This window comes from Pseudonaja textilis, chromosome 3 (genome assembly GCF_049901715.1).
Source record: "Pseudonaja textilis isolate UNSWEBS1 chromosome 3, rPseTex1.2, whole genome shotgun sequence".
NCBI classification, from domain to species: Eukaryota; Metazoa; Chordata; class Lepidosauria; order Squamata; family Elapidae; genus Pseudonaja; species Pseudonaja textilis.
The window spans coordinates 99,708,054-99,721,660 of NC_141992.1; the positions used below are offsets into that span (position 1 = coordinate 99,708,054).

The 13,607-nt window shown below is 39.6% G+C and overlaps 1 protein-coding gene across 2 annotated transcripts in view; it reads right to left on the bottom strand.

Annotated features, from left to right (window-relative positions):
- The window catches only part of BRINP2 (BMP/retinoic acid inducible neural specific 2), a 178,451-nt gene that overhangs the window by 47,321 nt on the left and 117,523 nt on the right, over positions 1–13,607 (bottom strand). For both annotated transcript variants that reach the window (XM_026703334.2, XM_087930472.1), the window contains exon 3: positions 2,750–2,940. In XM_026703334.2, the coding sequence (XP_026559119.1) occupies positions 2,750–2,940 (191 nt within the window). The remainder of the gene's footprint in view (positions 1–2,749; positions 2,941–13,607) is intronic.

Here is a 13,607-nt window from a genome sequence, read left to right on the forward strand (position 1 = left end):
TTTGGCACACCACAGCATTAAAAGGGATGGTTAATGTGAGCAAAAGCGGGGAAATGATGTTAATCTGGCAATGGAAAAGGTATTATTTAAACCAAGCAATCACTCACATAGTGGAATATCACTAATTGTCTTTTAGACTCTTGGCAAGCTTGTTCTGTTGCTAATACTAGATGTGACTTATGGATTTTTTAAAAATCCATATTGCTGCTTTAAGTCCTTCTTTGAACTATGGCTTTAATCAATAACAAATCCTCCACACCAATAAATCCTAGTATGATAAATCCTTAGAGAAAAGTGTAAACTGCTTCACCTACTGCTTTCTACAGCAGTTCTCCTGACCACCATGCTATACACAGTCTTAAGCTAGAATTAATTACTTTTCTTTTGAGGAAGTGGCCATGTATCTTCATTCTCTTCAACGGTATTTTTGGATGGAAAACTACACCTTGTCCAAACCTACAACTCTCTTTTTTAGCTCTTTATACATTAGCAATTGGAAGGGGATGTGGGAGAGAAATTTATGGATATCTTCCCAGAGGCCAGAAAAATTATTGGGAGGAGTGAATGTTATATGGATAAAACACTGGATCATTCATTCATTCATTCATTCACTCACTTAGGTGCCTTCCACTCAGCGTTGAGAAATACCTACAGTTTTTGTGGGAAGATTTCAGAAGGGGTTTGCCATTCCCAGAGAGCCCTGACTGTGTAGTCGTTAGAATGCAGTATTGCAGGAAAATTCTGCCCACTGTCTGGAGTTCGATCCTGATGGGGTTCAAGGTTGACTCAGCCTCCCATTCTTCTGAGGTCGGTAAAATGAGAACCAAGATTGTTGGGGGGCAATATGCTGACATTGTAAGTCACCCAGAGAATGCTGTAAAGTCTATACTCTGCTATTGCTATTGCCTGTTTACTATGGCTGAGAATGAGTGGCTGGCTCAAAGTCACCCAATTGACTTCATGTTTTATTTTCAATTTCAGTATATACAAGGTGGCTTAATGTTTTAAACTCCTTCTCCCCCATCACCACAAACACATTTTTAATACATTAAAAACCAAGTTTCCCTTAGTTTATATTAGACAACCTTACTTAGTTGTCATGCACATTCCAACTGGAGTCATGAAGCCTTTAAGTGACCATCTAGAGCAGGGGTGTCAAACTCGATTTCATTGAGGGCCGCATCAGTATTGTGTTTGACCTCAGGGGGCAGGGGGAGGCATGCCAGGGTGGGTGTGGCCAGCTTAATGTCACTTGTGTCAGGGGCATTTGTGGTGGCATAAGTGCTCTGCCAGAAAAAATGGGCTCCCAATCTCCATTTTCAGCTGGGTCAGAGCATGCGACCCTCCTGAGCTCTGTTTTCACTGACAGAGGCTTGCAGGAGGCTGTCCTAGCTGAAAACGGGAGGTTGGGAGGCTGATTTTACTGTCAGAGGCACTGAGGGCCGGTCCTTCACTGTTTCCAGGGTGGCCCCACAGGCCAGATCTAAGCATCCTGTGGGCTGGGTCCGATTCATGGGCCTTGAGTTTGACACCCCTGATCTAGAGTGACAGTCATTCTAGGGGGGCAATGAATAGATGTACCTATGGGGGATCCTTTGGATCATTGCAAGTATTATTTTAAATTCTAGAACCCACTCATCTGAAAATGATTTACTTTAATAATTTAAAGTCCTTCTCCTCAAATTATTGGGGGCGAGAATGGAGAAAAGTAGCACGGATAACAGAAGAAATCATTTCTGAAGTACAATTTATTCAAACCGTAACTTTGGGACATGGGGCTGTTTCTTCATAACTGTAATGCTGTCTATTGAATTGCGATTCCTGAGCTGGAAAGAGGGACCTGTCAGCTGCAGGGGGAGGAGTATTCTTGAGCACAGAGCGTTGTGGCACCAGTTGGAGACCGCCTGAAAGGAATATTGTAATGCTGCAGCATCCTTCTGCCTCTAATTCTAAAAAGATGACAGTAATAGAAATTGGAGTTGCCTCAGACTATTCTAATGTTTCATATCCTTCTGTCTCTAACTGATTCTAAAGAGATGACAGTGATGGGAATCTTTGCCAACATGGCTGTGAGGCTTCAGTGACTGTGACTGTGGCTCACAGAGGGAGGTTGCAGAGAAAATTTTATGAAGACACAGAGCCATGACACATCTTTCCTGGAGACAAATGTTGTACCCTGATGGCGAAGGCAATTGTGTGATCAGTGACAGATATTGTCAGGATGTGACACTGCAATAGGTAGAAGAGAAGCACTATCACTATAGGCTATCACTATGAACTACAGTTTCTATGGAATCCTCATATATTGTTGCCATTTAGACAACTGATCTTTCTGATTGGACCCTGGGTCTGTTCATATCTGTGCTTTAGCATGGCATAACAATTATTAAAGCTGGATTGAGCTGCAGAGTTGCAACCCTGTGCATTGAGAATAAACTCCACCTAAGGCAGGGACTCTGCTTCCAAACACATATTCAAAAGATCCACATATTATGCACAATGCTTCCAAATAACTCCATGCAACTTACTATTGAGTCTTTTTGTCTCACCTGAGCTTATTTAAGAAGTAAATGATATTCATCTTAATAAATAATAAATAACTGCAAGAGCTGTTACAGTTAGGCTTTGTCTACTGTAAATGTAAATGCTTCAGGAAATATATTTAATATAATATAGTCTTTGCTGATACAGCTCAAAACTGTGAGTAAAATTATGAGTTTAATGTATGAACAGAAAGCTTAGTATTTACCTCCAAGAGTTGCTGAGAGAAGGAAATGGGTCCCGTATTTTTTAATCAGGTTCTCTGTGATCTGTTGAAGGCTGGGCCGACGCCCCAGAAGACGAATGTTGCGGATGAATTCTGGAGCCAGAGGCAAAGGCAAACTGAAGAAATCTTTTCTTTCTAATGCCAAGTTATTGACTTTCCAACGAGCAAATTCTCTGGAAGAAAATAGTAAGACAAGAATATAAGGAAGGCTAGCAATAAACAAAGCAGATCACACTCAGAAGGCTCTAGAATTTATGTAAATCAAAAAAGAATAGCAAGTTTCTAGCCTTCAGGAATAAGTAACAGGTGTTGGTGTAAAAAAATAATTTCCTCAACCCTGGAAGGAGCTCAGGGTTTTTTTTTAATACAACTGTTTATAAGTAGACCTTCACTTGCTATATGACATGGAAGGAAGATAAAACTGGGAACATATTTAATTTACTGAATATTTTTCTAATGGAAATGTTCAGCAGACTGACCTCACTGAAATTGAGTGTTTGATTTCTATTTTCTTCATACAGGAAGACTGAATCCAATGAAGTCAAACTTTATTACAGTCAAAAACCAGCATAAGAAGAGTGGTGCACAGGAAATTAAAAAGCATAAAAGATACAACAGAATAAAGATTGCATACAAAGAAGCTAAAAAGTATAAAAACAAAACTCTAAAAATAATATAAAAGGAGGTATAAAAGAACATTGTGCTGTCCAGTCAGCGTATGGGAATTGGATAGTTTGGTAGCAATTGTGAGCTGTCCCCTTAAGGGAATGCATCATGGTAAATGTAGTTAAGTTATTCTGGGAAATGTAGTCCATGTCACGTGACCACATATGTAATCCTGATTGGTCACTAAATTGACCCTCGATGGGTTGGGGGGGGTTTCCTCACTCTCGGCTGAACTCACAGACTCGTGGTAACTGTTCTATTTCTACCACTACGAGATGAAAGGATAGCAGATAATCATCTTTTTACCTACAAGACAGATATGCAAAGGATTGGTCATTAAAAAATAACTTCACACAAATGTGAGTTATGACGATACCTGATGAATCAATAAAAGTACTTTGTTATGGACGTCTTGTTGAGTTTATCTATCTGCATCTGTACAGAAGACAAATCTACCACTGTACAGAATACAGAACAAACATGAAAAACTAAATCGATTATAATACAGAACATCCTAGGTGCTCATTAAACTGGTTTGCAGCACAGATCACCCATCATCAGATGGATTTAAAATGTTACCATACAGAATCTGGCAACACTGCAGGTTGTAGAATGGTTGGTATATGAGAACAGCAGGGAAGTGCAAAATTGTCCTGTGCTGCCTGGGTATTTATACAGTAATGATAAGATGTGGCTAATACACTGGAGAGCTACATGTTCTGTTGTTTCTATGTGCCCAGGGCCACAGAGGCATTGTCTCTCCAGGTAGGAAATCTTGAATGACAGCTAAGAGAAGAATGTGACATCAAGCCAAAGGAAAGCCCTCGGGTGGTTAGGTACTTCAAGATTAATTAAGCATGCCACAGAGAGACAGAACATCTCTTTTTTTATTTTTATTTTATTTTATTTGTCAATTGTTTACAAGATAATAAGTATAAGTGTATACATAGTTATGAATACATGAAATGGGTACATATAAGAAAAATAAAAGAAAAATAAAAGAAACAATAGGACAGGGACGGTAGGCACGTTGGTGCGCTTATGCACGCCCCCTACAGACCTCTTAGGAAAGGGGTGAGGTCAATAGTAGACAGTCTAAGGTTAAAGTTTTTGTGGTTTGGGGAAGAAACTACAGAGTCGGGTAGAGTATTCCAGACATTGACCACTCTGTTGCTGAAGTCGTATTTCCTGCAATCAAGCTTGGTGCGGTTAACCTTGAGTTTGTATCTGTTGTGTGCTCTTGTGTTGTTATGGTTGAAGCTGAAGTATTCATTGACAGGTAGGACATTGCAATGTATGATTTTATATACCATGCTTAAATCAGACCGAAGACGGCGTAATTCAAGGTTTTCAAGTTCTAGAATTTCAAGTCTGGTGGCATAAGGTATTCTACAACGAGTAGAGGAGTGGAGAACTCTTCTTGTGAAATATTTCTGGACTTTCTCAATTGTGCTAATATCAGATACGTAATGTGGGTTCCAGACTGATGAGCTGTATTCGAGTATTGGTCTAGCAAATGTTTTGTATGCTCTAGTTAGTAGTGTGATATTACCAGAGAAAAAGCTACGTAAGATTAATGCCTTTTTGGCTATGTAGTTGCAGTGGGCTCTAGCACTTAGATCATTAGAGGTGAGTATTCCAAGATCCTTTACAGAGCTTGGATCATCAACAAGATCTTGACTATTCAGCTTGTATTTTATTTTCGGATTTTTTTTGCCAATATGTAAGACAGAGCATTTATTTGTTGAGATTTGAAGTTGCCATTTGTTTGACCATTCTGATACACAGTCAAGATCTTTTTGAAGGGTAGCAGTATTGTCTGTGGTATTGAACAGCTTTACATCATCAGCGAAAAGAACGCAGTTGCTCTTAATATGATCACAGAGGTCATTTATGTAGAGTATGAAGAGAGTTGGTCCTAGAACACTGCCTTGGGGACACCACTATTGACAGGTACAGAATTTGATAGGACGCTCCCAATTTTGACCATTCGTTGTCTGTTTGACAGGAATGCTTCTATCCAGTTATGCAGTTGTCCAGAGATACCATAGGATTTTATTTTTAGGAGTAGTTTGTCATGTACCACTGAATCAAAGGCTTTACAGAAGTCTATGTAGATTGCATCTATTGTTTTGCCCTGATCGAGTTGTGTAGTCCATATGTTTTTGCAGTGTAAGAGTTGCAGATTACAGGATAGTTTTTTTCTGAAACCATATTGTTTATTGGAGAGTAGGTTGTTTGTCTCTAAGTGGAGGATGATGGATTGGTTAATAATTGATTCCATGACTTTACAGGTGACGCAGCATAAGGAGATTGGTCTGTAATTTTCAACTAGGCAAGGGTCTCCCTTTTTGAAGATGGGGATGACTGTGGCTTGTGACCATAGGTTAGGCAAGGAACTGGTCCTGAAAGATTTTTCAAAGATTATGCTTAGAGGTTTGGCTATGGCAGTGGATAGCTTTTTTAAGAAATAGGCATATATTCCATCCGGTCCAATAGATAGAGATGGTTTTAGATTGCGTAGTGCTTTTTCAACATTGTCTTCTGTAAAATCGATATGTATTAGATCATTGTAGTTATCTGTGGTTCAGCTAGGAAATACTGGGCATGATCCATTGCTGTTTACAAATACTGAGCCAAAAAATGTGTTAAAGATGTTGGCTTTAATGGTGTCGTCATTGCAGTCTTTACCATTAGGTCCTATCAGGGGTGGGATGGACCTTGAATCTTTTAGTTTGTTGTTTACAAAATTGTAAAAAGCACTGGTGAAATTGGTGCTTAGAAGGTTTTCCTCTTGTTTAATGTGATAATTGGTGCATTCGGTCTTTATTTGGTGGCATAAATTTTTGTATCGGCTTTTGAAATTGGCAACGTGACCAGATTTGTTTTTCGGTCATCTCTTTTTGGATTGAAGTTTCCTTATTGTTATGGGCAATCTGTTTTTTTGTTTTGTTTTGGGAGTTGTTGTTGGTACATATAGTTTGATGACTCTTTTGACTTCAAGTAAAAATATGTTGTAATGGTCTTCAACAGTATTGCATCCAGTGAATAGAGATTGCCAATCAAGGGATGAGAGATCGTTGTTTATAAGATCATAGTTGCCTTTTTGAAATTATAATTGGGGATCACATCATTGTGGTGGTTTTTGTGTGGACGTATGTTGAGACAAAAGTCAATCATATTGTGGTCACTGCTGGAAAAGGGTTCTTTAGTTTGTATTCCGCAAATTAAATTCAAACTATTGCAGAAGATGAGATCGAGGCAGTTGTTTAGTCTAGTGTTGTTGGTTACTAGTTGTTCTAGTCCCAGATTTGTAACAGCATTGTAAAAGGTTGCATGTATGGTTTCAGTTGTACAATCATTTAGGGTCCAGTCAATATGAGGCAGATTGAAATCACCAAGAAAGATAAAAGGGTATGGGCAGGATGCTGCCCATGTTAGTAGTGTATTTAGCTTGTTTACATGTTCGATGTCATATTCAGGTGCTCTGTAACATAGTAAGAATCGAATTGTGATATTTAAGGATAGTTCACAGATAATGGTCTCAGGAAGAGCAAGCTCCTGGGTAACTTGGATATTTTTTAGATGTAAGGACTTTTTATAGAAGATAGCAACACCACCTCCTCTACGAATTTCACGATCTGATCGGTAAACATGATAGTCTCTTACTGTGGTAATGGAGTCAGGGAGAGATGCGTTGAGCCATGTTTCACAGACAAATATAATGTCGAATTTAGCCATATTTAGTAGGAGGAAAATTCAGGTATTTTATTTACAAGGCTTCTTGCATTGAGTAGCTTGCATTTAAGGCCAGCAGTAGTTGGAATTGAGGTAGTTAGGGGCGTGCGTGCCTAGTCTTGGGTGATGGTGGATTGGTTGAGGTAGGGTTGTGGTTGAAGGTTTGAGCTGAGTTGCGGGATGTGTGACTTACTTTTGATACAGTCAGCATGGTAGTCAATGTACAGGTCCTTCTCTCCATTGTCTAGACGTTTTTTGAGTTCAGTGCGGAGTACACGGGAGCGGGCACGTTGCTGTATGGTTAGGTCAGGGCGACAACGGAGGTTCTTAAGGTTGGTGTTAGTTTTGGCGAGTGAATTTATAGTCTAAATGAATTTGCGTTTGCTTGATTCATTTTTGCAAATGACCCTGCATAAGCGTGGGGTCACAGAGCCGTCTCTGTTTTTGAGCTCTCGGCCAATGCGGGAAATGTCAAGTATTTCATCAGGGGAGATGGTTGATGCTTGATAATCACTGATGATGTTTCGGACAGTTGTGATGTCATCATTATCATTGATGCCCTCTAGACCAAATAAGATGGCGTTTGGACGTTTCCGTTCACGCTCAACAGCTTCTCTGATGAGGATTGGGATATCAATATTTGTCTGGGTTATGTTTTTTTGTGGATTGGGTTGTGGATTGGGTTGTGGTTGTTGAGTAGAGATGTGGTTTGTAGCTATTGGATGTTCAGGTTTTTGCGTTGTGTCTTTTTTTTCGAGGTTGGATAATCTTTCTTTTAAGGCGTCCAGGGATGCTACTATGGTGTCAAGGGATGTTAATCGTGTTTCAATGGTATCGACTCTTTCCAACAGATCCAGTTTGGGTCTGCATGATTTGCAGAGAAATGGAAACTCATTGGATGATTCTAGGTATTGAATCATTTGCTTGGGTAATCCCAAGCAATCATGATGAGCATATTTGTTACACAGAGAACATTTGATGGAGTTTTCATTATCCTTTAGAGTTTTGAAGCATTTAAGGCATGTGCTGGAGTCTTGTGGTTCATTGTTGGGGATTAATTTCTCTTTAGGTTGTGGTTTGGCATTGGATTTTTTTCTTGGCATGATAGGTTTGTTAAGATAGTACGTTGATTGAATTAATTAATGGAACAATTTTGGGTAATCAATATAGCCAATATCACACCAATCAATCAATTGCAGTAATCTCTCTAGTCAGATAATTTCCTAAGCAACAATCAACCTAATCAATTAATTACACTAACTACTAATCAATTAATTACACTAATCATTAGTCACACTGTTCAATTAAATTCACTAAACCACTGATTTTACTAATCAATTAAATTACATGAATCTTGATCTTTTAAACTAGTCAGTAATCACACTCTTTGCACTAAACACTCTAATCACACTAATCAATTAATACAATAAATCAATTAAACCATTAATAAAATATTTTATAGAAATTGATTATCTAATCATTGATGTAGGTGATGAGGTAGAAAAGTTGTAAGTTTTGAGGTAATGAATTAATGGGTGTTTGATTAAAGTAATGAGGTAGTATTGAGAGTCTTTAAGGAAAGGGTTGTTTGTTCTTCTAGCAGCTGTGATAGACTGGGTAAGAGGAATTTATTGCTCTGATTGCTGCTGTTGTTGCTCTGTAAACAAAAGGCTGTAACAGGATGTTCAAAGCACGCTGGGTTTTTGAAAGAGAGCAAAACTCGCTGAATTAAAACACTTTAACTACAATCAATATGTCTCTGAATAAGATTGTTTTGCAATAGTTTCCTAAAGTTGTTCAAGTTGAGTAGTACTAAAATACAGTCCAGAAATTTGGGTTAACTAATCCAATCTGTCCTTTACTTTTAAAGTTACTTCTAGTTGCAATACCTTTTTTTTTAACTAAATCTGACAGTCACTCCAGATAGTTAATCACAGTTATTTTCCTCCTTTGAGTCCCACTTTCCAAGGAAAATTCCACTGCAGAAATTTGAGTGATTCTAACCAAGACTAAGCACGCTGTTACAAGATCTTTCCTTTCTTTTTCACTTCTGTCTTAGCTGACTTACTGGTTTTGATTTAGCTATGCAGGCAATTCTCCTTTTAGTTCGGATGGAGGGGTTTTCTTCGGGTCAGTCAAGGAGACTGTCCTCTCCTCTCAACAACCGAAGCATTCCTCTGCCGTCCAGGGTAACTTTTGGCTCCTAAGAGCCTCAGGGCTTTCTCCTCCCTCCTTGTTTCTCCCTGCCAGCTGTCCGATGTGGCTCCAGGGAAACTGTGTGGGGGATATTAATGGAAACGCGTTGTCTGGCGTGGAAGATACTTCTATCAGCTGTGTGAGGGATTTAAATGAAGGTACGTTGTTTGCACTCCTCGGGCTCCAAGTGATCCAGTTCAAGAGCTCCACCAGTGTGGTTAATAGGGCTCGCTGGAAGGAGCTTCACTTCTCTGGGGAAGGAGAGGAGGGCTCCGGATCAATTAGCAGGAGCTCTGCTAGCATTATTTGGGCTCCACGGCTTCAGAATCCAGCGTTTTTGGGCTTGTTTTTTGGGATCAGGTTTACTCACGGTTACTGGTGCAAGCAGCAGCTTTAAAGGTGATTTCTGGTTCAGGTGGTGGCTTTATAGGGAGATAGTGCTCCAGGAGTGAGAGCTTCACCATCCTAGTTGGGCGCCGCCATTAACAACTTATATCCAGATATTTGAGGAGATGCCCAGATACATCAGGGCTGATAGAAATTATGTGTTTATATAAAGTACCACAGAGGAAACAAAGAGTACTCTTGGGTTCACTGGCAGAAAAGGCTGAAGACGTGGCCAGGTCCAGTTGGTGCTCTGTGTCTGCTACACACTGTTTAGTGAGTGCTATGGCCTGAACATATTGCATACTAAATAGAAGGCCTGGAGAGAAGCTCAAGGATTAAATTTTAGTTGTCACTGTCTTTTTCCATGTTAATTGAGAACCACCCCTCATAGTGGAGCAAGGCCAAAATGAATAAAGGGTAATCTGAGTCAATAGATGAGTGTCATCACCTATACTCTAGCTTCTACTTTCATGTGGTCTGTTTTAAGGGTTTTAAGGGTGGCATAGTTTGGAGTTTGAAGGGTTAATCTTTGAAATTAAGACTGAAAAAGTTCTAATGGAGCAGAACTGGAGAAGGGGATCAGCTGGGCATCATAAAGAAGTTGTGCTGTTAGCTTGGCTTCGAATAATTTGAATGTTGCTGGTATATGCTGGCCGTCTTGTATCTTGAGGAATTTAAGGAGGATTTGAGGGTTGTAAATGAGCTTATCTGTGTATTTTCAGTGATGTTGTCTCAATGGGATTTCCTACTGTTGGCAGAATGTAGGACTATTTCCCAGATATTTGAAACAGTATACCTGCTCAATCTCATGGCCATGTATCCTCCGTTGATTTTTGGACCTTTGGCAAGTACTTTTTGCATATCTTGTTTTTCTTATACTTGAGTTCTAACGGCTCTTCCTGGTAATAGTGCCCTACTGCACTCAGTACTCTTTTAGGTCAACAGGTATTCTTGAGAGCATTGCTACATTGTCGGCCAAAAACAAAATAGAAATATGTCTTCCAGCCAGTTTGGGGGAGTGAAACTTCAGGTTGAGAAAATGGTCCAATATGCACTTGATATAAATATGGAATTAGGAATGGGGCCAATATGCAGCCTTGTTTTATGCCTTTCTCAGTTCTAATTGCCTTGATGAGGTGGCCATATTGGAGCAATCTGGTGTCATGGTGGCAGTGGAAGTCAGTAAAACAGAGATCTCTAGTGGATATAAACCACCCAGCCACATTATAGGTTGAAAGAATGACATTATGCTGATGAATAAAAGCTTTAATGTCAAGTGGAGATGCTGTGCACTTCAGACTGGGTGGGTGATTTTTGCAAGGGTAGAAGGTTCATATTAGTTGATAGTTGAGGCTACTATGATTGAATCTCCTTCTGTGAGGGATGAGGAGTGACACAATGGGCTTCACATTCTTCTCTTCCAAATGTATGTCCATCGGGAGAATCAGTGCAGCATGTGCAGTAACATGTGGATCACTGGCAAGAGGGATCCCAAGCATTCCTTGTGGGTTGTCCAGTGTTAAGTGGGCATGAAGGGAACTGTTTCTTCTAAGAGTCAGGTTCCTATAGGCCAGGGGAGGTGCCTTAGATTTGGAGGCAGATGAGGTTAAATCTCCAGATTGGGTTTCTGTATTGTTTGGCTGAGCTTTGTTACATTTACAAGCTGTTTCTTTTGGGTAACAGCTGCTTGGGATTACATGGGTTTCTTGAGAATTGCTGGTGTAAAACTTCCAGAGGAGTCACTGTCAGTGTCATTTTCACTGTTATTGATGGATCAGTGTAATGTGCTGACAGCTTTCTATGTGTCTTGGTCATAGGAGAGGCAATAACATGAGATAGTTTAGAGGTTGAGCAACTGAATTAAATTATTGTGCTGGACTTCCATATCACTACCAGCACTGGGAGGGCACATCAAGAGTGTTTTGATGTCAGCAAGGTCTTTTTCCCCCCTCAGATAAATGAGTTCTGAGTTTATAGCTTCCTCCTTTGAAGTTTGCTTAACCTCTTTGCTGCTGCCAAGTTTGGCAGATTTATTGCTTTTGGAAGTGTGTGTTTTTATGGATCTTATCTGCAAGTTCATGACATTTTGTCAGTTTCCTAGTGATGAGGTTGCTGACTAAGTCTCCTTAAAGACTCTGATGGTTCAGAAGTGATAAGTCCACCTTAGGAATTTGTTCATTTGAATTAATCTGGAAGAGAGAAAGGGCTGAGAAAAAAAACTTTAAAAGATACATTTGCTGTTTCTTAAACTGGGTAGATAGTGAAAATCAAGTGAAAGCCAATTGTTCTGCATTGGTAGTTTAGTATCTAAAATAAGATCAAAATAAGTGTGAGGTTGTTCTATCTGTGCGTATTCCCGTGGATTTCTAGGAGGAGTCATCTTTTTTTTCTGTAGCACATGTCATGGTTGGCTAAATTAACTACTTCTGGATGCCTGGAGAAATAGGCTGCCAGAATGCTGACTGTGGCCAGCTTCTGCTGCAGTATTAATTCCCAGGTTTCTATGGGGGATTTGCAGATCAAAGACTTGTTGGAAGCTGCCCACCTTGGCTGCAATTTCATTTAGCTGTTGCAATATAAGGGTTAAAATTTCTACAGACAAAAGGCAGACTTCATGGGAAAGGTTTAGTGATGTAGTTGAAGGGAGATACAGGACACTTGTCTCAAGCAGTTATCTTTCTGCTGCGGGGAATGAGGCAACTTGCCATGGCCAACTTGCTGCGGCCAACTCACCACAGCCAACTTGCCACAGGACAATTCAACTATTATATTGATAATTATTTCAAATAAATTAAAATATATTTTAATTTTTGCCATTCACATTTCATTCTGTCCCTTTTTTTTTTTTTGCATCCTTTCTTTACTCCATCCTTTCTTTAATATTAGTGTAACTCTTGTCCCGCAGCAATTTGTCCTGTGGCAAGTTGGCTGTGGTGAGTTGGCTGCAGCGACTTGTCATAGACCCCTGCTGGGAGTGGGGAGAAATTTGGGCTGAGTCTTCGAAGGGTCAGGGAGGTGGCTTGTCTTATGACTGGGTTCTGTGTTGTCATAATCTTTGGAGGTGAAGGGGTCGTCAGGCAGATTTATTGTTGTTGTTTGTGCAATGGGGAGATAGGTGTTAATCCTGGGCTCTGGGTTTCTCTGTTTGGTTAGATTTATAGGTCCCAGTGTCATTAATGGGGCTGATCTAGATTCTTTTCTCTAGATGACATTTTGGGTTAGGATTAAGGCAAATGGATAAGGACTGTCACAAACTCATAGTTTATTTCAGGAGCTGTTTATGTCTCACCAAGTTGGTCCCACCCCCAATGATATTTATCTGTTGAAAACTGATAAACATGTCAGTTGGCACCAGGTTAAATGGACCAGTGCCTATTTCTGAATGAAATAGTTTTGTAATATTATTCCTCATTGTCCCTATAAGCTGTTGATGTTTCCAGAATTTTATTCACATCTTTCACCTACCTGAGAATGCAGAAAAATGTTACATGCAAACCAATTAAAAAAAAAAAAAACTAGTGCCATATGTGGAATTCACATCAGAGCAGTATAATTAGTTAAATTTCTAAGTAGACTGATTATGGAGGGGTGGGGGGCAACAGCCTCCTTCAACTGAATAACTTACTTCTGATTAGGCCTGCCTGAAATTCCATTCCATAATTGTCTTTATTTTTTTTAAATGTTATCCCAAAGATAAGCGTACAATTTATCTGCTACATAAGGAAGTCATAAGCTTGAGACTCCAGCAGGACATCATACATATGACTTGATTATTACATAGAAAAAATGTTTATTAAAGACCTGATGGAAACAGCAATTACAAGCAAAGGACATTTTCAAAATTATAAAATGG